The 24,645-nt window shown below is 39.8% G+C and overlaps 1 protein-coding gene and 1 long non-coding RNA gene across 2 annotated transcripts in view; one reads left to right on the top strand and one right to left on the bottom strand.

Moving 5' to 3' along the window:
* Positions 1-3,304: 3,304 nt before the first annotated feature.
* Positions 3,305-23,294, bottom strand: LOC120506891. The gene is made up of 3 exons (XR_005628625.1): positions 20,485-23,294; positions 15,389-15,583; positions 3,305-3,573 (listed from the first exon to the last, which is right to left on the bottom strand). It is a non-coding gene; the product is annotated as an uncharacterized LOC120506891 (long non-coding RNA).
* PPP3R1 (protein phosphatase 3 regulatory subunit B, alpha) overlaps positions 20,211-24,645 on the top strand; it is a 39,697-nt gene continuing 35,262 nt past the window's right edge. The window contains exon 1 of the mRNA XM_039718990.1: positions 20,211-20,344. Coding sequence (XP_039574924.1) covers positions 20,342-20,344 — 3 coding nt within the window. The 5' untranslated portion in view covers positions 20,211-20,341. The remainder of the gene's footprint in view (positions 20,345-24,645) is intronic.

The following is a 24,645-nucleotide window of genomic DNA, read 5'->3' as shown; positions in this document are numbered from 1 at the left end:
AAACACTATGTTTTTTCAGCAAAGAGCTGAAAGAAAGCAAAATGTGAAAACATATCAGCTGCTTTAGATCCCTTTAACACTACAGAGTCCACAGTGGCCACATTATAGTATTTAAATGATGCAGTTTTACTTACAGCAAACAGTTATTTCTAAAACTGTATCTCAGTTATAAATCATACAAAACATGAAAAATTTACTTTGAGAAAAACAATAACAGGGAGCAGGGTTTTGCAGTCCAGTATTTTCAAAGTCCCACAGTGCTTGTAACCCTTTCTCCTGCTAATTTAAAATCACGGTGTGATGCCCTTGTGGTTGCTCCTTGTCACAGCAGAGGTTCATGTCTTCCACAGGAGGGAGCTTTTCTCTTGCTAAGATGACACTCTGTCGCAGTTCTCAATTTGGAAATGTGTAGGAGCTCTAAACATGCTGGAGTGCCCCACGCCTGACAGCTTCCACACAGGATTACCAAAGAAGATTCAAAAACTGAAAAAAAGGAAAAATAAAAGGCCCATAAAATGAAAGAGCAAGCATTTACAAGCTAACCTCTTTTGCACCCTTGTTTATGTCACACTATTACTATCCCCTAATGCAATTACTTACATAGTGGAAAAATCTGAGCACATCAAGACATCAAGTCCAACACCATTTAAATCCAGATGTATCTGATGTATATAAATATCACTCATGTGGCTAAAGGTATCAGCTATGCAGATAGTAGTATAAGAGGAACAATAAATCACAATAATATGGAGAACTTAACATCTGGCCTAATGACTGAAAATAATATTTGAATACTTGAAAATATATTTTACACAACACAAAAAGAAGGAATCCTCTCTTTGGTCAACTATTTATGAAGCCAGTAAGTGACAGTCAGTTTTTACTAGGGTCAACCTCAATGGCTACTTTTTCCAGAAAAACAGCTCTGAGCTGCAATTTCCATCAAGGCAACACTGTGCTATCATCACATTCCCCAGCTGCTACTTCCAGAACTGTTTCCTTAGCAAAAAAAAACCACCACCACCACCAACAACAACAAAACAAAAAAAAACAACAAAAAAAACCAAAAAAAACCACCAAAACAACAACAACAAAAAAAATCACAAAATGCGTAAGAGTAAGACGTAAGAGTGATGCTTAAACTGTCCAGTTTTAGAGATGAGAGAGTTTCATATTCTCTGCTGTCTAAGTTTCGTCCAGTGGGTAAATCCTACTTCTGATGTGTATAGCTAACTCCTATCATTGGCACTGGGAATAACACACGTACACAAAGGGGACAAGGAGTCCTTGAGGCCTGTTGTAGTATCAAACTGCAAAATATCAGGGGAAACATATGTGATGGGTGATAAGCCTGGGCATCATTTTCTGTGTTGAAGAGTGTATTATGGGTTTGCACATTCAGAGAACTAGAGACAGCATACCCACCCTGTTTCCAGGTTTGCAGGAACTTCAAGAAACCATTCTGCCCTGAATAAGCAAGTGCTGTATATTTACAGATCTATACACACAGATCTAATCCCAGATCAAAACTGTGTGGAGCAAAATGCAGTAGAAAAGGTAAGACAAAATACAACTTCTGCTCCAAAGGTCTTCCATGCTGCTCAGAACCCCTTCCTCCTATTGAAGAAATTAGTGAAAAACAATATTACAAATCTTCCTTGTCTTCAAATGCTTGCTACTATTTCAAAGCCAACTATGATATAATCATGCAGGCTATGTTTTGGCTTACACATAATCAACACCTAGTAAAAACAGATTCAGCTGCAAGTTGTGGTCAGCTCCACAGAAGGCTAAAGGTCAAGTCAGAAAAGCCAGTTCTGACTGATAACTTTGTAATGTTAAATTTTCATTAATCAAACCCTTATCTAAAATATCTGCAATATGCAGACCACATCAGATCACACTCTTGAGGAAATTTTTCAGAACAAAACTGTTCCTATTCACCAGTAATTAACCCTGAAAAATTATCATGCTATATGGTAAATGTAAATCTAAAAAAATAAAATAAAATAATGAAACAAAACAAACCAGATAGCATAGTTTGAAAAGAGTCTGCAAGGCAATCAGAATCTTGTTTGTTTAACATTAATAAGTCCCAGAGGGAAAAGGGACAGCTGTGTAAAGCCACCTTAGCTGTCCCTTTTTTGTCATCATAATTACATCTGTTGCTGATGTTCCATACAATGAAATGTCTGAAGAGTCTTTTCAAAGTTCAGGCTGAATACAGATAAAGCTTGGACATAGAAAGCAGATTAAAGAGCATCCTCAGTGATACATTTTGAAAGGTAGCCAAGGTCATCTTGGAAAATCTCCTTAGATCCAGTAAAAATCTTTACTGAGGGACACTGTGTATCAGCACTCACTTGACTTACTGTGACTGCAAGGACTTAAAGTGAACTTGACATCAAGATTCCCACTAGGACTTGCAGTCACTTAATGGCAATAATTACATTCATTCTATGACTTCTGTTCAATTTCTTTAAGTAGGGGTTTTGATTGTTTGTGGTGGGGTTTTTTTTTGGTTTGGTTTTTTTTTTTCCTTGCATTTGAAAAGAAATTATGGAGTTTTTAAAGATTCTGAAAACAGTCATTGTTTTACAACTTGAAACTGCAACTGAGAAACACAAAATGCTGAAGTCTACTCTAAGATAAAAAGCCCAAGGACAGAATATAAGGTAGCTAATTAGAACTTGCCTGGGAAACAAGAATTACTTGGTTTCATGTAAGTTCCAATATTATAAACTGATCCACAATGTTTTAACCAAAACTAGATACCCAGATATGTAGTTTGAATTTCAGAGTTGCTAAGCATTTACATCCTTTACTTGACTTGAAAGAAAAAAGAACATTAGAAGCTGTAAGAAACAGAAAAAAATTTGGAGCATTCTGAAAAAGGAAAATTGTCTCTTGCTATTTAAAGCATTACCTGATACTAAAGATTCTTCAAAAATTACTTTTCAAATAAGGACTGGAAAAACACATGCCAACTAAAACCTTAACTAAAAACCTTTTTCATTTTCAAGCAGATCTAATGAAAATGAAATATATATACACACACAAAGAGTCAACTGGAATTTCGGGATGCTTAATTTGTTTGATCTAGAAGGCAGAAATTTTGTGACATAAATTTTTTTTTTCTGTGAAAACCTTTTTTGATTTAAAGAGCTCTGTAAGTAGTATTTCATAACTAAGACTGTATATAACTAAGTAAATTATATAAACTACTTATCTCTATCATACCTGTAAAGTTACTATGGCTTATAGACATAAATGATCTACATCAAGTGTGATATTTTTTTCATTCAAAGTATTACTTTCTAACAAGAGGAAGGGTTAAAATAATCATTTGGCTCTCTAAGATTTTATTTCCCTCAATCCTTTCTTATTCTAAATTAGTGAAAATAAACTGTAGGGTACAATCCTTTCTAAACTACATATCTACTTAAACCTGAACATTAACGGGTCCCAGATCTTTTATTCCAGTATGGTTCCTTTTTGTGCTACTCTTGCATAGGAGGCATACCAGGATTTTGACTGGAGAGTTGAACCACAGTCTACAGAGGACACGAGTGCCTGGCAAAAAAAGAAGCAAGCACAGAAAAACAAAATGGTTACGAGGACTCTTCTGCTTCAGTTAGATTTCTCTTTGAAGGTGAAACCTGAACTTGGGCAACTACAGCGCCTCCAGCTCAGAAGCAAAACAAACACATTGTTTTGGAAGCTCACTTCTGTGGAAAATGAAATACTCATGATCCCTGGATATTATTGCAACATACACTCAGCTTCACTGAATTAATGAAATAATTTTAAAAGTTTTACAATCCAAAATGGCTTTCCTTAAGGTATTTGGCCTGTCTGATAAAAGAGACTTATAACAGTCTATGTGACGCACTGCCATTTCTGAGTAATTTGTATCTGTGAAATAGCAATGGACACAAAAGTGTTCATACTTTCAATACTTTGAGTACAGCAAATAAGAGCAGGAGACTGCAAAACTGCATGCATTTTGGGAGTTTGTGAGAAAAGTTAAGCCTGGAAAAAAGGAGTGTGTGTGGGAAGGTGTTTTAAGATTTTTTATTTCTCATCATCCTACTCTGATTCAATTGCTAATAAATTAAATTGGTTTTCCCAAGCTGAATCTTTTTCCCTGTGGCAGTAACTGGTGAGTGATCTCTTTCTGCCCTTACTGCAATCCATGAGCCTTTGGTTATATTTTTCTCTCCTCTGTCCAAATGAGGATGGCTGCAAATAAACTTTTGGTGGGCACCTGGTGTTCAGCCAGAGTAAAGCCATCACAATAAGAATAAGAATTATTTCAAATTAGTTTTCATCGTGTCTATAAAGAGAAATAATACTAAAACAAAAACAGATCAGCAAAAATTGACAATAGAAAAAAGAATTTACTCCAGGTATGAGAAAAATGTTTCAGGCCCCACCCAGATTCACTGAGATTTGAGAGCACACAACCCATACTGAGTCAGGCCAAAACTCAATTACATTTCCAATCCTAATAGTGTTCTATGAACTTTTGCATATGTATTTGCAATACCTCACAAAGATAGTATGATCATATCCCCAAATACCAGCTTCAAAATCAACTTTTCAGAAAAAGAAAAAAATATATGTTTATAACACCAGAAATAAAGAAATTTGGTTTCCTGCACACTAATATTCTGTATTTGATTGACTAGTCTTTAAAAAGTTGAGAATTCCAGCTGAAGCTTTCATACCAGTGGGACAATAAGGTGTTGGTCCTCTATGGATTTTTGGTGTTTAACAAAAGATATAAACCTATCTCTTTCCTCATATAAAGATACTACAAAACTCCTTCTCCTCTGCTCTGTGGTCTGTTTTTACACAGAAAATGTAGTATTTTGGAGAATTTTGCTTGTCAAATGCAGCTGATCATCACTGCATATACCTCATTACTTAAAGCTAGCTAAAAAAGGCTTGTCAAAATGTCAGTGGTAGCCCTTCCCCACCTATGGTTTTTGGGTTTTTTAAAGCTCAAAAACTGGCATTCACACCAGAAAAAAATGAATCTATCTACACAAATTTAAAACAAAAAAGAGGGCTATAGGTGTGGGTGTCTTACCCTGAAGAGCTAAGTCATAATGAAAGCTCCATCGCAGCTCATTTGTAGTATACTGAAACCCTCATCTGGGAGGACCACATTTAGCCTTTAGCCAGGTCCTCAAGAGTTCTAGCAGCATTCTTTTCATGAGCAGTGCCAGAAATTTAATGTGCATGGGGTTTTTAGGAGGCTCCTCACTCTGGCTGATAGATGAAAACCTTGCACCATTCCAACACCACATATGGACAGCAGCAGACTCCAGTTTTCTTACATCTATGTTCTTTTTAAACAGTACTCAGAACATGCACAAGTTGTTTTTATTAGAGCTGCAGTCAAGAACACATCAGCTATAATGAAACGGTAAAATTTAAATGCTGCCAAAAATATTTGGCTTTGGTCTCCAGTCAATTTGAGCTTTTGCCCAACATCCACTTGCTCTCTAGTCCCATAGAGAGCTGCTCCTCACACAGTCCTAAGTTTATTTTGTTTTTCAATAGCTCTTCACTATGCAGCTGCGCAGTAGTAAACATGACCTCAACATTGAGTGGAAGTTTGGCAACAACTTGATTGCAAATGTAATCTACAACAGCCATGGAAGTTAGCCAAGCCAAAAGCAGAGTTACAGCTCTTAAAAACTCAGGCTATAAATGGCTATACAATATCACACTTCACACTGCTGTTTGCAAGTGTGCTTACCCGCTGTACAGTGCTACACCTGCAAATCATTTCTCTGTTTGCAAATACTGCAGAATTAATGCTGATGCCCCAGGAGCTGATTGTCTCCAAATCAGGTAACAGCAAATGAAGAGTAATAAATCAGTAGTATTGTTTGAAACACGCGTTGTTAAACAAGTGTGCAAGTCCCCATGGGATCAGGACCTTGGATGGAGAAGTGATGATCTAAAGTGCACTGGAAAAATACAATGGCAGCATATTTTTTAAGGCTCAAAATGATGGCCTGGTTAATGTAATAGATAAAAATTAAATGCCTTCATCAAGTTTTTAGGATAAATGTTTTAAAGTCTGAGTTTTAAAGTCTGAGTTTCTAAAGCTTTGTAGTTACAAAACACATTGCCATATTTTATAAGATGGAGGGAGGATCAGAAGCATGAATACATTTGAGATTTACTTACAAACAGGCTACAGAAGTAGCTAGTACTACTCTTGATGCTTTTAAAATGAAAGCTGAAGTAAAAAGATGAAGTTTCTCTGACAGCAATTGTCTAGGTACATATAAAAAGAAGATGAAAATAAAGAGATGCAATTAAGTTAATTGCAACAGAATCTCTGAAGTGAACATTCTGAAGAAATTCTCTGGCCAGCTGTCAGAGGTCAGCATATGGAAGAGACACCACAAGTCAATCCTGACAGCATCTTCCATTCTCAAAACAGCACCAAGTAGATACTTGGCTCAGGGATATACTTCCAAAGTCTTCCAAAGCACTTCAAGTTAATATCCGTTAGACAATTTCCTCACTTAAACTGGCTTAACTCCCAACCCAACAATTTTTCAACAATTTCAGCTACAGCATAGTCAGGCCCTAAACAAGTGGCCTCCAGGGCAGCTTTGTAATCAGCTTAATTTGTAGCTGTCTCTCCATACTTATCACATGTTCCTGACTCTCCCCAGTGCCTCACTAGTGGCCATACAATCACATGCTTGAGCAGATCAGAAGGATGATTTGGTGCACACTAATTTCCAGGGAGGTTAATTTTCAGACACATTAACTCCCAGGATTCTGCCATGATTGCAGCCCGGGGAATAGAAATAATGGCACAAGGTCAAAAAGGTGTAGCAGGGATTAGCTGTGCCTCAACGAAATGTGAAACTGTATTTTCATGCAGAAGTTCAGGCCCTGGCTCACTACAGCATTTGCAACCCTGCTCAGCAAAGCACACTGACTTGAGGCCTCAGTTACTATGGTGATAACCATGGAATAAATGTTTATACATAACTAGTTAAATTATCCCTTCAAGAAAGCAGTCGTCCTTCTCACAGGCAGCTACTCATATTTTTTAAATTAAATAGATGTAAAAACAAATTAAAATTTTAAAGCTTAAGAATCACTACTATACATCCACAAGTTAATGAAAATTCAAATCTATAGCAAGAAATTTAAAAAAAAAATTAGTCTATGAGAAACCCATCTCTTCTGAAAACTACACTGTAAATGCCCTACAAAATAAGCTAATGCTTGGTTTTAAACATTTTAGGGTTTTGCTTAAGAAAAACAGCAATGAATAATAAAACTATCTTCTTGTTTAACAAAACTTAAAAAATACTTACTGAATGAAAAACTAACGTATGAATCCTTTTCATCTGTGCAATCACTAAATTAAGTCAATCCCACTTATAAAATATAAGCAGTACTTTCTAACTGTAAGCTTACTGCAAAAGCCATATGCTGATATAAACAATTTAGTCAAAATGCTCAGTCCATAAACTCATGAGTAGCTTACTTCCTTTTTCAAAAGACTATGAATCAGCAATTACTGTAGAACCATCTGCCACAAAGATGAATATTCTTCTCACAGTTTTGGAGAACTCTTTGCCAAAATATTTACGTGTAACTTGAGGGTTTTTTTTGATTAAGAAAATACAGTCCTAAAATGTGAACACTAATCATACTACTTAGGATATAAAATGGCCTTAAATTAAAGGAATACTAAATTCAGAGTAGACAAGATGATTTCTTAGGATCAATGACTATAAAAAAATAACAGCAAAACTTAACCAAACACTGAATTCTTCCCTGAAGAAAAACAAATAATTGACAAAATGCAGTAGAAACACTGCCAGCTGATGAGCTGTTTCTTTCTTCCCACTATGATACCATCTGTTGCCAGCTCTTGCCTATCCACATGCACTACACTCCTCTCTCAGCCGGACCCTGATCCAATCCTGGTCTCAAGTGTGATAATGAAATCAAGCTTTATCCACCCAATGGGCACCAATAACTGACTGGTGGTTAGAGATGGAGTTTTGGTGACAGTGGGCAAATAAAGAGGCTTCTAGTCCCAGTCACCTAACACAGCTCTTATCTTCTACAGAAATTTTACTCATTTTCCAGTCTGCCAACATAACTGCATGTGTATTCTCCCCCCAGCCCAACTGCTTGATAAAATAATTTTAGAAAAACTTCAGCTACCTGAAGTGTTTAAGCTAAGAGGGATAATATTTTAAGGACTGAGTTAGGAAGCAGATATGTGCAGGTTCATACAAGCAGATCCTACATGGGAAACTCCCAGTAAAGAGGGCAAAACCAATGGTATATTCCCTTTTCCTGCAGCATGGCAGGAGCCAACACACACACCTGCTATCTACCCACATACTGCAACCTACTGCTAAGGAATAGTGAGTTCCTAACCCTAATAAACTCACAGAGTAACATTTAGTTGTCCTTTAGATGTAGGCTGTAAGTTCCTCCAAGGCAAAGAGCTTCTTCAGTGCCCTGCACTTGTTGACACACAAGATATAAAGGGAAGATGTACAGCTGATCATGAAGAAGCAGAACATAATTTTGACTTGCTCTAAGAATAGGCCAAATGCCTTCCTCCAGTTTGCATGCAAATGTATTACTGAAGACAATGCAGGTATTTGAGGGAAGCAACTCAGCTTAGAATCTGATTATCTCTTCAGAAACCACCCAAATTTTAAAATACCTTCTTAAACACCAAGGTTTACTGCTTTAGCATCAAGAGAGTTTTAAGCGACAAACAGTTACATATTTATATAAGCCATCTTTGTTTCAATTGAGTGTTTAGCTGCAGGAAGCTGTGTGTTATTGCAAAAGGCAGTAACTAGACAACTAAGTCAAACTAAATGTCCTTTTATCATTAAAAAGATGTGTTACTATTAATTCACAAAATATTCATTTACAATATAATCCATAGCAAGGAACCAAACATCCTCAAACACAGACACTAGAGCTGTTGGTTGTGCTGATTGACTATTATGCAGTAAAGCAATTTCAAAGTGGGGGTTCTTTTATTGATACCTTTAATATTTTGAGTTGTTTCCAACTTCTATGGCACACAGTCTTAAGGATCCTGTTTTCATTTAACCATGAAACAGTAAAGACAGTAAAAAGTTTAGCTGAATACCTTTACTGTGGTTCCACTGTCAATTTAGGTTGCAGCACAAAAAAAAAAAAAGAAAATAAAAGGAAAAAAAAAGGCAAAGAAGGAGCAGCTTTTAAGATTTGTCTTGCTTTTAATACCAGAAATTTCATTAGTGAGTTGGTAACTTCTATGCAGATACAGAAGTTTAGCTAACACTGATGACATTGCATTTTGAAACTTTTAGAAGTCATTAAGAATCCTTTTGTTCTTTCCATTTTTCCTCTACAAAAAAAGTATTTAGGGTAGACATATCAAGCAAGGTTGAATTTACCATATTTTAGTATAATGTACTTTCCAGTAAGTTAAATATGGATATTATGTAAATAACAATGCATATATAAACACACTATGCATTCGTATGAGAATTTCTGTATCCTCCACCTATTGCATTTCAAAAAGGACATTTCAAAAAAGGGCCTAAAGTCTACACATCCACCTGAGATACCTACTGTGTAAAGTCACATAGAAAATGAATGACAAATCTGTTGTTAAAAATCCTGTATTTCAGCTCACTGGTGTAAACTGAGTATCAGTGGAGGTATTCCCAAAATGACATCCAGAAGAGCATGTGCACTAGAAAACTTGTCTTAGACATCAGGATTGCCATTTACCAACCTCACTGATGCTTAACTAATGGATTTGTTCATACTTGTAGCAAAAAATCAATGTGGTCATGACCAAGATTTGGCATCCCAAGCTCTACAAGAAACTTAATAATCAAGTGCTTAGTGATCCCATAAACCAGAAGAGAAATAACACAGCAGAAGCTAAACCTTGTGCAGATAACAATGTCTGGACCTCTTCTCTGGTCTTTATCCAACAGCAGCAGGCCACAGCACTTTAAACAGTTGAGGACACATTTGATCAAGGTGTCATTCATGATTCACAACCACCTGGGGACAATTAAGGATGCTGTGAAGTCTACACATTAGCTCTAAGGGACTGGGCGAGAGAGGCTGCCCACAGCAACAGCTTTTCACTCAGAGATGCAGCATGCTTCCAGCTCAGCCTCACTGCTCAGTGAAACTAGATTCACTCCCAGTGAAATTCCTGGGAAACTGGTTTTATATCTTAACTGGAAGTTATCCACAGAGTCACCCTAACCCAAACTCTCTCAAAATATAAATATCCTAAATCTGTCATGAGATACACAGGAGAAGCCTCAAAGCTGGCTACTCATGAATGTAGATCTTGAGCAAATACTTAAACTGGCTACTGTGATGCCAAGAACTGAGTACTTTAAGCTTTCATCATATCCTACAGCATACATCTACTCATGTATGCATTCAGTCAGAATGAACACCCATATGTTCAGAACAAGATAAACAACCATCATCACTAACAAATTAACCATTTTAGCAGCAAAATGTGTGCTGTCTGTTACTGAAATACCAATAAACCAAAGGATTTACACTGTGAGGCTAGTTCTTCCTTAATGATTATGCAAAATAGATACATAATTGAACACTGTAAAAACAAGATATATTCTTAAAAGGGGAGTTCTGACTGCTTCAGCAATGCATGATTTTTATCTTAACACCACAAACTTTGCTGGCTTTATACATTCACTGCTCGTTTTTAGCACCTTCAGGGACCTCGATCATGTAGCAGCATTTCCTCTTTAACAAGTCCATTTGCAGAGTCACTCAGATTTGCAGGAACTGGGAGGCTCTGAGAACAACACAGCTCATATCTGGGGAAGTTTTTTGTTTTGTTTTTAAAACACTGCTTACTCCACACAGCTATTTCTTACTTCCCAGGGTTTGCAACAGCTTTAGGGTATACCCAACGATTTTTGAGTGTTGAAAACCAGGTTATACTGAAATTTATTTCTCTGTAGAATTAATCTAAAATTGCTCTATTTATTGCACTCAGAACAGCAGTGCTTAAAGCTAACAGCCCACACAAGAAGGGCTGCAGGTGGTTCAACATTAAATGTAGATCTTAATTTACATCTGTGAGAAAAAGTGGAATCCTTCATACACACCAGAGAATTCTATCACTGTGCCAGATGTGGGCATATCTGGTGTGCTATCCATATAGACTGACCTGGTCAGGAGAGGCAGATTGGGTTTCACCACCAAGAGGATTACAGATTACTCCTTCACCCTAACAGCATCCCTTCTCTCGTCCCTGACCTTAGGCTAAATCCAGTGCTAACTGCTGCTGCATTTGATCAGCAAAAAGACTGGGTATGTAGTCCCAGGTATTCAGACATTAATTAGTCCCTTCCATCCCAGAGTATGATTATAGGATGCAGACACAGAGAATGAAAGCTTTCAGCTGCCTGCTCCTGAGGTCTTGGTTTAACTACTGCTAGAGCTGAAGAGGTCATATCCAGCAGCACAAGAGAGTATTGATAACCGGTGTTTATTCTTTGCCACAGATGTCAGAATCGGGCAGTAGCATGTTGCCTCACTGTGCCATGATGTTATTGCTCAGAATGGTTTCTATTTGCAAGAGGGACATAACATAAACATTTCCCAGACACATCCTACACTTTTAGCTCAGGGGAGGTAGCAAAATACTCCTGTGAGCACAAGTCAGCGAGAAAACTGCAAATTATGTTGACCAAAAAGCCACTACAGTGCTGTTTCTTCTAGTCCAAAATTGGTGTGAGCTATAACAGGAAAAAGACTGACTGCAATCCCACTGAGGTTTGTCAGAATGGCAGTAGCACCTCATCCACAGGCTGTGCTTACCCTGGGAACACTGGGTCCCAGGGGTCCAGCAGAACTGGATATACCTCAGTAAATCTTTTTCAGTTCTAACCCATGGAGTCACAGCATTAGTAACATGCTTATTACAACAAGCTTTGAACAAGCTTCCATATTTTTTTTTTAATACAGGGATTTACATGCAGCACAAAGGTCTCATGGTATTGTGAGGTTCAAATGCATACCTTACTTTCCTGGGCATTAGCTCTCCTCTGCAAATTTACCAGCTGTTCCTAAATCTGCAGAAGGAGTCATATGGCAACTTCAACTGAATGGGAAAAGACGAACCTGAAGTTCTTTAAAAGATAATACAATGTTTTTTCAGCAGAGTCTCATCCCATGAGTACTATCCTGAAACTATATCTGCACTATTTATTTTTTCTTACACTGTTCTCTTAAGCCTCTTTTTGGTTATTTATGCATAAACACATGATCCAAGGTCATGGAACATCCAAAATGTTCCATTGCATTCCCTACCAGCTGAAAAGCATTAGAATCATTACTGGTCTTACTGTTCCTGCCACAGACAAGGCTTACAGAAGTGGGTTTTTTGAAACTAGATTTCATATTGAAGACAATCTGGAGTATCTCTTCTCATATAAACATGCTGCTTAAACTAGGAACAGTACATTTAAGGGTATTATCAGCCAGTGGAAAATTGTTTGGGCTTCAGCAAAATTCCAGTGGTGGTACTTTACAGTACAAAATCTGAAATTGTTTTCAGCCTGCAAAGCAGCCTGCAAAATAAAATGCACAATTTTCAGCGAGCAGTATTCTTCCCTATTGAGAGAGGAAAAAAAATAGCACTGTATGACTAAGACACCCAAAAATTCATGGTATTTACTTAGGAACCTCACTGTCATTATGCATACATTTTGTCTGCAGGGAGACAGAATCGGGGGGAATTTTGATAGGAAAATAAGAGACAATGTCTTTATTCTAACTTTTGAAATCTTCTCTGGAAACATTGCAGCTCCCTTCAGGAATGGAAAATTTCTATTTTTTTCTTGTGGGAGAGTTCAGAAACAGCAGGATGGATCAGAAGCTGATATTAAATCAAGTTATAAATCAATTCCACACCAGAAACTTGATGGTACTTTGCCAAATAAGTAGGAGGCAGAAGCACCATGACTTAACACTGTTCCAGGGTAAAAAGCTGCACACCATCCCTGGCAAGCGCCCCTTTTAATTAGACAGTCTTCTGTGAGATGAAGGCCCAAGGACTTAAATCACTCAAAATCTGCAGATTAACAGGGATTAACAGCAAGTCCCGCCAATTTTTAATTCCTGTAATAGATTCTTTAACTTCAGTGCAAAGCAAGAGCTCCCAGTAGCTTTAGTGACACAAACACACTTGCAAAAATGTTGCAGTCTGATACCTGCAGTCTATTACTTACCTCTAAGGAGGAAGAGGATGCCAGGGAGCTAAACCTATTTATGATTCCTTGGGTAACTATACCATGCTACAAGCGCAAAGAGCAAACATAAAACCTAGAAAGTCTAAATGCTTGGGATTCAGGACCTGAACCTGCTTTATGTGAACAAAACACAGACTCCCCATCCAGCAGCTTGAGTGCAATTTCACTTTCTACTGAAATTTCCACACACCACCAAAGAGCTGAGGGGATTTTCTAGTGCTGTGCTGCAGGTGCATAATACCTGCATAATACCATTAAAAGAAAAAGGTGGTATCCAATGTTGATCCAAACACTGACAGACAGGCACAGTTGATAGGCCAGGTGTTTTTCACCTTGAGAAAAGAATATCACCTTATGAATTCCCTGGGAAAGGAAAAAATCCCATCCTGTGGCAAACATATCTTATTGGCATAGGGGTTTATACTCCCTCAATGACAAATGACACAGTCCTCAGTCTGCACTCCCAAGAGTCTCTGCATGGAACACCAGCTCTGAGCAGAGAATTCCACACACAGGTGACTCTTTTACTGTGGTCTCATTGCCTCAGCTAAAGGGCTCTGAACATTTACATTAATATATGTGATCATGCTGCGTCATGTTTTCCTTGAAAGCTCTAACATGCTACTTAATTTTTCATACTGCTGACAGCACTGCAAATGAAAACAGATTACATGAGCACAGAGATCATGACAGTACAAGCTGTAGAATCAATGCACAAGTAAGATAGATGCAATTTAACATATCACACCACAGACAGCATTTGTTAATGCCATTGTTTTTGTCCTCCATAACAACAAAAAGAGGGTAATAGACACAGCACCTTGCACTAATTAACTCCCTACAATACATACGGATATGCTAAAATGTACTGCACAGGAAAATATGTATGCTGATTAGTTTTGAAAGTGTCAGGTTACTAACATGTATTCAAAATTTGTCCCCAGCTCAAACTGTTAGAGGATCAGCAACAAAGCAGTTCCCTACTTCTCTCTTTACTACAAGAAAGTCAATGAACAAATAAAGACCTTTTGGCATAGTTTCAGTTCAGATTGTTGTTTTGCCATTAATCATTGGTCTAGTTTACTGCCTGAGTCATCACCTTCAGAATTTGCACTGGCCCAAACCTGAACCAGTCAGCCAATGCATGACCAGTGATAAAACAGTAATTCAAGAGATTCTGCAATATTGGAGTTAGATACATTAATAGCTCACTAACAACCTGTGCAGCCCAGTCTCTACAGCCTTAGTCAGTTACTGCAGGAAGGTAAGAACTTCACAAGTCAGACTGATACACATATATCTCTAGCAGAATTAAGCAAAATAAGTGAGACTTCACAAAAGTTGTAAACAAGCACATAAGTGGGGAAAAAAAATTAAACACTACTCCAGCACTTGCTTCCATTTCTTGCAAGGTCTTTGAGCAGTCAGCCCATAACAACTCCCCAAAACAAATGTCTTCAGGAAAAAAGCAGCCAATTATACCAAACCCAGCTACAGCTGGATGCCATCAGGAGTTCTTAAAAACTGCTAGGCAAACAAGAGCACTGCATGAAAGTATTACACTAACAGCAGAGTCTCTGGAAAAATACAACCTTTTAGTCTCAATCTTTCTTGCAAATTGTTTCCATATTGTTCTGCAGAGAGTTATCTGGTAATGTGATTATTATAGGCACAGAGACAAAGATAAAAAGAATAATTTTTATCCTCAGTTCATCCTAGCCAGAACTGGCAGTAAGTTTAGGAAATCAGAAGGTTACTCTTCATAACGCAGTTAAGAAAAAAACAAAAAGTTTATTGTAATGATTTTCAGTTTGTGGCTTCAAGTCCTTGGGGGCTGTTAATGACAAACAAGAGCTGAAAACAAATAATCCTACTATCAGGTCATTTAATTCACAGCACCTTGGGCAGCGAGATACACAGATCAGAAGCATTAACAAGCACTGTTTCAGTAAATGCACATATGCAAGAGACAACCATACATCTGCATCCCTTCTAGCAATTTGAAATCCAGAATCCCACAGTGACACAAAATAAACCAATGGGTAACTAAAACTCACCCTATGATCTACAGCTTCACAAGGCTTCTGTACCCCACAGCATTCTTCTGGTCTTTCATTAGATCAGTTTTTTCAGCTGTGCCTTACTGGAACTGAGAAGTATCATCTCTCTTTCCTCCCAAGCCTTGGCACTTTATACATGCTCTCACAAATATGCCAGAAAAATAAGGACAGGTTCCCTTCGATTTCTTTCACCTGAAAAGACCGATGTAGGAGTAAGAGAGATATATGATGAGAGGCACATTATCCTTCCAACCATTTGTCAGTTCTCGTCAGTTTTGTATCTTTAGATTTGCTTATTATTGGTTTATTACAATTGAAATGATGAATCAATATGGTGCATTGGTTTTACAGATATTAAGCGTTCAGGATCTGCACCAACCGGGCAATTCAAACATGTTGAGAAAGGACAGTTTTCATTTCTATCTGAAAAGGCTTCCTCTTTTGCTGATAAAGTACATCCTCCCTTGCCCACTGTAACTGAAAGCACTTTCTCTCAAAGCCAGTTCATAAGTTGCTTTCCTTTCTTCCTTATACAGAACTACAGAAAAATAAGAGTTTATTGATTTTTAGAAAACACTACTTCATATGAACACACAACCATGCTTAAAAATACTGTATTTCAAGCTTTATTGCACTCAGTCCCAAGAGTTTACCTGCCTTGCTGGGAAAGCTGCTTACAGCCTGTTAAGGGTCAGGGCAGAAGATTATTTAATTAGGTGGCAGCCCTAACCCTGGGTTAACAGAGAGGGGAATGCTGACAAATTGCATCCAGCAAGGTTTGTGAGTCAGGAATGTTTATATGAAGAGTAGCGCAAAGCAAGACAAAGAAGGATATGCTCAGGACACCAAAGGCACATGCTATATTAAAAAATCCTCAAAACCTTGAGACAGTTAGAGCATCACAAATAGCACTTTAAAAGAAACATGCTAGAGCTCAGACACATAAGCAGCAGCACGAAACTTTGCCTGGGCATTAGGTCAAGCACCGTGCAAGCCACATCACAATGGTTAACATCACTGAAGATCCCAAACAGATACAGAGTTTACATATTTACCTATCTATCTGTAGCTTAATCAGTCTCTATCTACTTGGAGACTGATGTTTTTTACAGTGAGGGTGGTAAATCCTGGAGTAGGTGGCCCAGAGGGGTGGTGGAAGGCCCATCCCTAGGAATACTGAGATTGGACTAGACCCTAAACAACCTGGTATAGTTGAAGATGTCCCTGCTTATGGTGAACACAGGTGGCCCTTGGCTGGACTAAGTGGCCTCTAAACGTCCCTTCCAATCCAAATGATTCCATGATGTTATGATCCTAGTTTGAATGGTTGCAATTATGCTGCAGCTGAGCTTTACTTCCAGCAAATAATGATAAAGCAATGTCTGATTCTTACTCTAAAATAAAAATCACATATCAATATTTTCAAAAATATTAGTCAGAAATACAGGTACCATAATGCAAAGCATTAAATGCAAGTCATGGTTTTCCACAGACTCTTACCTACACACCAACAAACACCATCTTTCATTTTTCACTTCTTTTAGAAGTTATATATAGAAGAAAAGCAACTTGGACACAGTCAAACAAAAGAAGAGAATTAAAAGTGCACTAGTTCTCTGTACTGCATCTAGAGGTTGAAAACTATTAGGAGTGACATAACTGCATCATGAGATTAAAACTGTATTTTCCTAAATTCTTGGCTCTGTCTACTTGGAACTCAAAAAGGTAACAAATAAGGTATTATGTTCCTCATTTCTGTTTATTTTAATCTCATTACATTATTCAATAGAAATTCTAGCTTCCTTCAATTTAATTTAGTTGATTTTTTTACTCCAGATTTACATCTGCTAGATACAGCTGCAATGACAGAGATGCAAGGAGCTAGACTGTTTTACATCAAAATTCCTTTCCTCTTAGAACTCTCAAGTTATTATTTTTTGGCTAGAGGCCAGTCAGTTTTAATGCTAGCTTTTAGTGAAATCTAGGGATATTTTATACCTAGACATCCTATCTATTAGGGTTTTTTCCCCCCAAAGAAGAGACATCCTAACCATCCGTATCTGTTAATAAAAACAGGCAGAAAATTCCTTCCCCGGACCAGATAATTTTCTGATGTACATCCTCCCACTGTGGCCAGGCCCAGGCTCTTACCAGCCTGTTTTGCTGATTCGTTATTAACTCACATCTTACACTTATGTTTTAGTGCTTGTTTTGTTTTCTTCTGGTGCAAATTACCACCATTCACTTTCAGTCATCACCACCACCTTCACTTAGTTACTTTTGCCAGACTTTTCTGTGCCATCTCCCTGACCCACTCTTGGCTCTTCCTGCTGAGGCTTCCCCCTTGCTGCGTATCTCTTTGGGAACAGAACATTCGTCAGTCATGAACAGTTTCTAAGAACTGCACATTTATTGTTCTGCTTTGCTTCAGTCTTCTGGAACAGAACAACTTTTGATCTATTCTTGAACTCCGTAGTCACTCTTCATTTATGTAGGTCCCTGAGCAGACTTCCCTATGGGATTCCCATTGCTCTTAGCATTTGTGCATTTAATTTCAAGATTCCAGGTTTCTCCTTCTGCACTCTGAAGGTAACCTTTGCTAATCTTAGATCAGCTCAGACTCCCACTAATAGGGCAACATTAATGAGGCAGTTCCTCTTCCAGAAGGAGCTGAAGGGAGGGGATATTACCATTTAGATTGGAAAGCTCATGCTCTCAGCTGTGGTCCTAAAAAATTAACCTGGTTTTAAAGCAACAATCCAATCTTCCCTTCTCCTACGAATTAGCTCACCATTCACCTTGAACTTGACAGAATTAATTTGCATTTCCCTGGCAAAGTGTCTGGCTATTGAGAGCCAAGGAACAAATGCCTGAAAAACATCAACAGGGCACTGAGTCTTCTCTTTGGCAGTATCAACACAACTATACATAATTATTATTTTCTCATCACCACCTCATTTGTTACAGTGTTATGTGCTGTGTCATGGTGCTCCAAAATAAACCCATTTAGCAGAGAAAGGACAGAAAGGCAAAAACACCAAAGGAAATGTGGAACCACACCCTCTTTATTAACTATTTTATTTTACCCTTTCCAGAGGTTTTTAAAGGTGTCATCTGGCCTATTTAAAGCTTCACAATATATAGAGATCACTCCCTGAGGGTCAGCCTTACTTATGCAAGCAGTTGCATTGCCCTAAATTTTGCCTCAAAGGGGTTACTGAGACTACATCCTTCATCTGAGTTTGCATTCAGCTCCAGTAACTTTACTTTGTAGACTATGCAGGGTACAAGGCTGGCATGAAACAAAGATACATGCATACACTTTTAAGGATTATCTCATCACTGCACAATTCCTTTAGTTTTGTATAATTAACTATTAACAGTACTGAAACACCATACTCAAAAAATCTGTTAAATATGGGGGTTGGACTAGATGATCTCTGGAGGCCCCTTCCAACGCTAAATACTCTCTGATTCTTTACCAAGCAGCTTCAAGCCTGGATAGCCTCTTGCAACACAACATTAAAAGCCTGAGGAAAATAACAGCCAGAACATAGGGAGAGCAGCCACCTCTCAAAGGCATGCTTCTAAATGCTTCCTTGTACAGAACTTCCTCCCTGCATGGATTTTTTCCCCCTTTTGCAGAACACAGAAGTCACATGAGGAAGCTCAAGCAGCAAAGCTTATAAAAATCCATATATACACACACAACACACATATATATATATATAGATAGATATATATAGTTATGCATATAATAATTATATATGTATATATACAGGTTATAGCTGAGACTCCAGCCTAAGCTAAAGGTGTTTGGGAGAAGAAAAGACAACCAGCAGCTCTGGCAGTTTTCCTGAGCGAACCTTTCCCTGGGCAGAGGCCTGAAGGAGCAAAGATAACAACTGTTAGCACCAGGAGCCGCAGCAGCAATAAACCTTGAGTTTATTAAGATATTTTTGTGTATCTGCTGCACAGGTCAGGAAATCTGCATCCTTGGAATCCTTTTCAAGCCATTCACTGCGGCCTTACAGTCACATTTAGCCAGGCCTAGCACTGAAAATGATCACACGTTCATCTGTCAAATCATACAAGGGGAAAAAAATGTGTATGCCATCACCCTGATCAGTCCTGGTTTAGCAGCAAAAAAGAAAGGAAACAGTTGTGTTTTATAGCTAACATTTAATACAAAAGGCCTACTAAAAGGGACCTTCTGGCAGCCCCAAAAATGGCTTTTCCCCACACGCTCATGAGGGGCGGCTGAGGGAGCGGGGGCAGTTTAGCATGGAGGAGGCTCAGAGGGACCTCATCGCTCTCTTTGAGCAACTGGATCTACCCTGCCTGCAGTGGGGGGACCTGAGAAAACGGCCTCAAACTGCGACAGGGCAGATTGGGATCAGACAGCAGGAAAAAAGATTTTTTTTCAACTGGTCTGGTGGCCAGACATTGGAATGCACTACCGACAGAAGTGGTGGAGTCACCAACCCTGCAGGTGCTTGTTTAAGAGGCGCCTGGACTTGGTGCTGGGTGATGTAGTTTAGTGGTTTCGAGGCTTGAGTTACAGTTGCTGCTGGCTGCACGCAGTGATCTCAAAAATCACTTCCGCCCCCGACAGCCCCCGCCGCCATTTTGCGCTCCCCCCTCCCCGCCCCGCCGCTGATGTCACGACCTCGCCCCGCCCCCGGCGCAGCGGAGTGCCCGGATGTGAGAGCCCCGCCCCCTCCGCCCCGCGCCAGCGCCGCTCGCGCCCCCTCCCTCCCTCCCTCGCTCGCTCGCTCGCTCCGTGCGCGGGTCAGCGGAGCCTTTGCCGCAGTGACGGGAGCGGCACCGGCGGCGGCACCGGCGGCGGACTGGGAGTGGCAACGGCGGCGGCGACGCCGGACAACGCACAGCGAGGCCGGGGTCGGCGGATTCATCTGCGGGGGAGACGCCTGACGCCCACCCGCCGCCATGGTGAGGACCCTCCCTCGCTTCCCCTCCCTAGCTCTTCCCCCCTCCCCGCTCCCGCCCCGCTGGAATATTCCAGACCGGGCCGTGTCCCCCACCCCCGCGGCCCCACCGCCGCTCCGCCTCGGCGCTGCCCTGCCCCTGACCCGGCTCCTCCCGCCCCCGGGCCGTCCACGTCCTCCCGCGGGCGAGCGTCTCTGTGGGCTTCCTTCCCGGCTCTCCCCGGCGGCGGGCGCATCCCCCGCTCTCCTCCGCCGCCCACGGAACCCCGCTGGCTCTCCGCCTCCTCCCTCCGCCGCCTTGGCAGCGCTTGTCGGGCTCGGCCCTTCCCTTCGCCGGCACCCTCTCACCTCACCCCCACCCGACCCTCCCCGCGCTCCGGGCATTCGCGTCGCCCGTGCTGCGCCTCGTCCGCTCCACGGAGGCACCATGGGCGCCCGGAGCCTTCTCCACACGAGACCCCGGCGATTTGGGCGGCGCTGCCGTGCGGGGGTTGTTTCGCAGCTCCGCGGGGTTCTCCCCCCGCCCCCGGTGCAGCAGCAGCAGCGCTGTGCTGTTGGTGCGCGGACCGGAAAGCTGTAATGCACGTAGCCCAGCGGACGGGATAATGTGCGCTGTGCCTGCGCCGGGGCGGAAAGCCTCGCCCGGGATGGGTGCTCGGGGTCTGAGGCTGCCGGAGTGCCGTGTGCCCAGGTGTGGGAGTGTGTGCCAGAGTCGCTCTGGTTTTTCAGTCATGACGGGTTTAAATTTCCTCTTTTCTGCCGGAAAATTAACCTGGAGATACAGTATGGAGTCCTGTAGTATTTTACGTCGACACTAGGGGTGTCTCCTGCTTTTCACCGCTGCCAAGAAATCAACGCCCTGTTTTTTAATAAACATTTATTTTAGCCTAAATTATCCAGTGGCCTGGCTGCAGGAAGACCTGGCAATATTTTGGTTTTACCGCTGGAGAAATACAAGTAGTTTAAATTTTTTGGTTGCTGTTTTTAACCCTTTCAGAGCGAGGCCAGCTGGTTTTCACATTGCACATTAGACCTCACAGGGCCTGGAAGTCACAAATGGGTTTCCTTTTGTTTTTAAACAGGCATTGCAGTCTTTCCTTTAAAAAATAAAGTTGTGGCAGAAGCTAATGTGCCATGCTCAGGCTGGTTTTGTGTGTACACTTTAATAGATGTGCATTTGGAGAAGTGCTTTGAAGTGTATAAAGCTTTGGTTTCAGTTGGGAGCACATCAAGACTGGGGCGGGAAAGAAAAGTTCATAATTTGAGAAAAAGGTATTAATGAATTTAAGGTTTAAAGAAATTATTATCACTTATCCCATGGTTGCAGTACTGGTAATTACTTTGAATGTATAGATCATCATGAACAGTGATAATTTTCCACACAATAGTTGTGCTCATCCTGCCAGCAGCTGGATCTTCTGTGAAAAATTTGTTCTCAAAGACCTGTCAGATGTGATAGACTAACATATATAAAAGGAAAGAAATATTATTGAACTGTGATGCCCATGTGCGTGTCAGTGACCTTCAACAAACTTAGCTTTCATGTATTATTACCTTTGATTATTTTTCATCCATTCTGTTGTAATAAAGCTTTCCTATGATCTTTTGATGGTGTAATCATGTTGATCATTACTTGATTGCTTCCTGAATAGTGTTTGTGTATGATGCATTGCAGTGTGGAAATGCATATACTGGGGAAAAAAGGTGTTAAGTTATGAATGTTATCTCTGCCAGTAAAAGTACTTGTTTTCTCAAGTAAGCAGAGAACTACTGTAGCTGTATCACTACACTGGTTCTGGTACTACCTGATCTTAGGTGCCTTTTAGTCTGAAAATCAGTATAAAACTATGCATTAACAAAAAACCAAAAAAACACAGCCAGCATTTAATTTAAGTTGCCTTTTTTTTTTAATCATTAATCAGGGGATGTTTTCATTTAAAGAGTTCCGTTTTAATGGAGTACATCTTGTTTCAACCCTTATGGTATTAGAGAAATTCTTTTTTCACAGTCTAGAGCACCATTTTTTTTGTGTTCTTGCAGAATGAGAAAGCTGACAGTAATGGTGAAAAAGTGGTGAATGTATTGTTGTGTTTGTAGTAGGTAGCTTAAGATAAAACCAAAACATCTAGTGAGTCAAAGAATGTTCTTCTGGATGTTTAGGTATAACCAGTTCTAAAATAATCTGTCAGAGCATACGATGACGAGTCCATTACATAATGCTGGAAGTAATGTTGATAAGCTATTTTTGTCAGAGTTGACTTAGCAAGTTTTTCCTATGAGTAGTGTTTTCTAGGAAAAGGTAAACAGCACAGATAAAGATATGAAATAATCATAGTTTTAGGTAAATTCTGTCTTCTTGGGATGGTCTGTGTTCTGGTTCATATCCAGTTCTTCAACTTCATAGATGTAGCACAGAAGCCGCAGAATTCTACAGAAATCACTCAAAACATATTATATCGTCCATCCATCTTAACTAGTCTCTTAGTTGTTTTGACTCACTTCACTTGAATACTAGTGCCTCTGGTGCATTTTCTCCAGCTGGAAGTGATCTAACACTGGTTCTAAATTACTGGAGTAAAGAACCTCCTAAACAGTTTTTGTTTTTTGCAATAAAACAAAAAAACAACACCAAAGACCATCTTAAACAATTCTTTACTATTTAGCAGGGAGGGTGTTACATGCTTTGGTTATTAGCTGAACAAAAAGCTAGTTATTCCTAAACAGGAAGATAGAGCCTGTTGGTGGAGAGGGAAGAAGACTTTTTAAAAGTAATTATATTTTTTCACCATTCCTGTGGTAGAAGTAGAATTCTGTTTTTGTATGGTTTAACTGTTAATTTAACAACAGGGAGAATGACAGTTGAGTAGTTGAAGGGAAAATAGTCTGTGGTGGGCATACCTCAGAAGCTTCAGTATATTCATCACCTAAGGCATCTGGCTTAGCAGGTGAAAGGAAAATTTTAAGGGAGTGGATTAATAACACCTACATTGTGGGGTTTGTTCATATCTTAAAGTAGATGGGATTGTCTTCTGTCTATCAGTGGCAGAAAAAGAGAATTCAGTAATTCTGGTATTTCCGAGGAAACGAGATGAGGCAGAAATGCACATTTTTATGCCAAACCATTTCTCTTTTTCTGCTTCTACTTCCTCACAGAATGGGTCAGGTTGGAAGGTGCCACAATGGGTCACCTGGTTCAGCCTCCCTGCTCAAGCAGGGTCGTCCTGGAGCGTGTTGCGCAGGTTTGTGCCCAGATGGTTCTGAAATATCTCCGGGGAGGGAGACTCCACACCCTCTCTGGGTAATCTGTTCCAGTGCAAGGTCACTACACAGTAAAAAATTCTTCCTCGTGTTCAGGTGGAACTTCTGTGCATCAGCTTCTGCCCATTGCTTTTGTCCTGTTGCTCAGCACTACCATGCAGAGCCTGGTCATCCTTCTGGAACCCTCCCTTCAGATACTGGCACACATTGGTTGGGTCCTGGCTCCCTCAGCCTTTCCTTCTAAAGAGATAGTCCAGCCCCTTAATCTGGGTGCTGAATTGGTGCTTACCTGGCAGTGATACAGAAGAAATAGCTTTTTTAATTGTAAGTGTACTTAATAGTGTTCTACTGTAATTCATAAAGTAATCTTGCATAAGATTTTTCAACATTGCTATGATTTTTATTCTTCTAGTTTGAAGAATTGCTTTGCTTTCCCTCCCCATTTTTGCTGCCTGTATTTAGATGTGTTTCACTACAGAAAACTGTATCCTCTCCTAAAACATTTTAAATCTGAGTGATGGTTGAGGATAAAGTTCTGTAGGTTGGACTCTGTGATCTCATAGGTCTTTTCCAACCTAACTGATTCCATGATTCTGAAGATTTTGGTTCAGCTATATGAAATGATGATGAAAAATTGTTTTCATGGAAAACCATTTTTGTAATGTGAGCTAATATGTGACTTGTTGAAAGCGGTTTGCTCTCGATTTCCTTGCCATGCCTGTTTTCCCTGCTCTGTGTAATATCATTTTTCAAGTTGTAATTGAGAGAAAAATTAGTAAAAAATTAGAACAATTCTTTGTTCATTAGCACCCAATTAATATAGTGACACGTTTTCCAGTTTTCCATTGTTGTGTTCTTCTGGACTGTACGTTTTTCTGTTTTCCTGACCTTGTTTATTCCTATGTGTTCCTTACAGAAGGACCATGGGGTAAAGGGGACTGGCTGTTTCCATACTTCCTACATGTTATTTCTTTGCCAGAATCAGCAGAAACAGAGAGGGTGCTACTGTGTGGTGTCCTTGTCATGATCTAAGTCTTCTGCTGCTGG

This window comes from Passer montanus, unplaced genomic scaffold (genome assembly GCF_014805655.1).
Source record: "Passer montanus isolate IOZ18808 unplaced genomic scaffold, ASM1480565v1 scaffold40, whole genome shotgun sequence".
Taxonomy (NCBI): Eukaryota; Metazoa; Chordata; class Aves; order Passeriformes; family Passeridae; genus Passer; species Passer montanus.
Note: the sequence above shows the minus strand (reverse complement) of the source record. Positions and strands in the feature narration are given on the sequence as shown.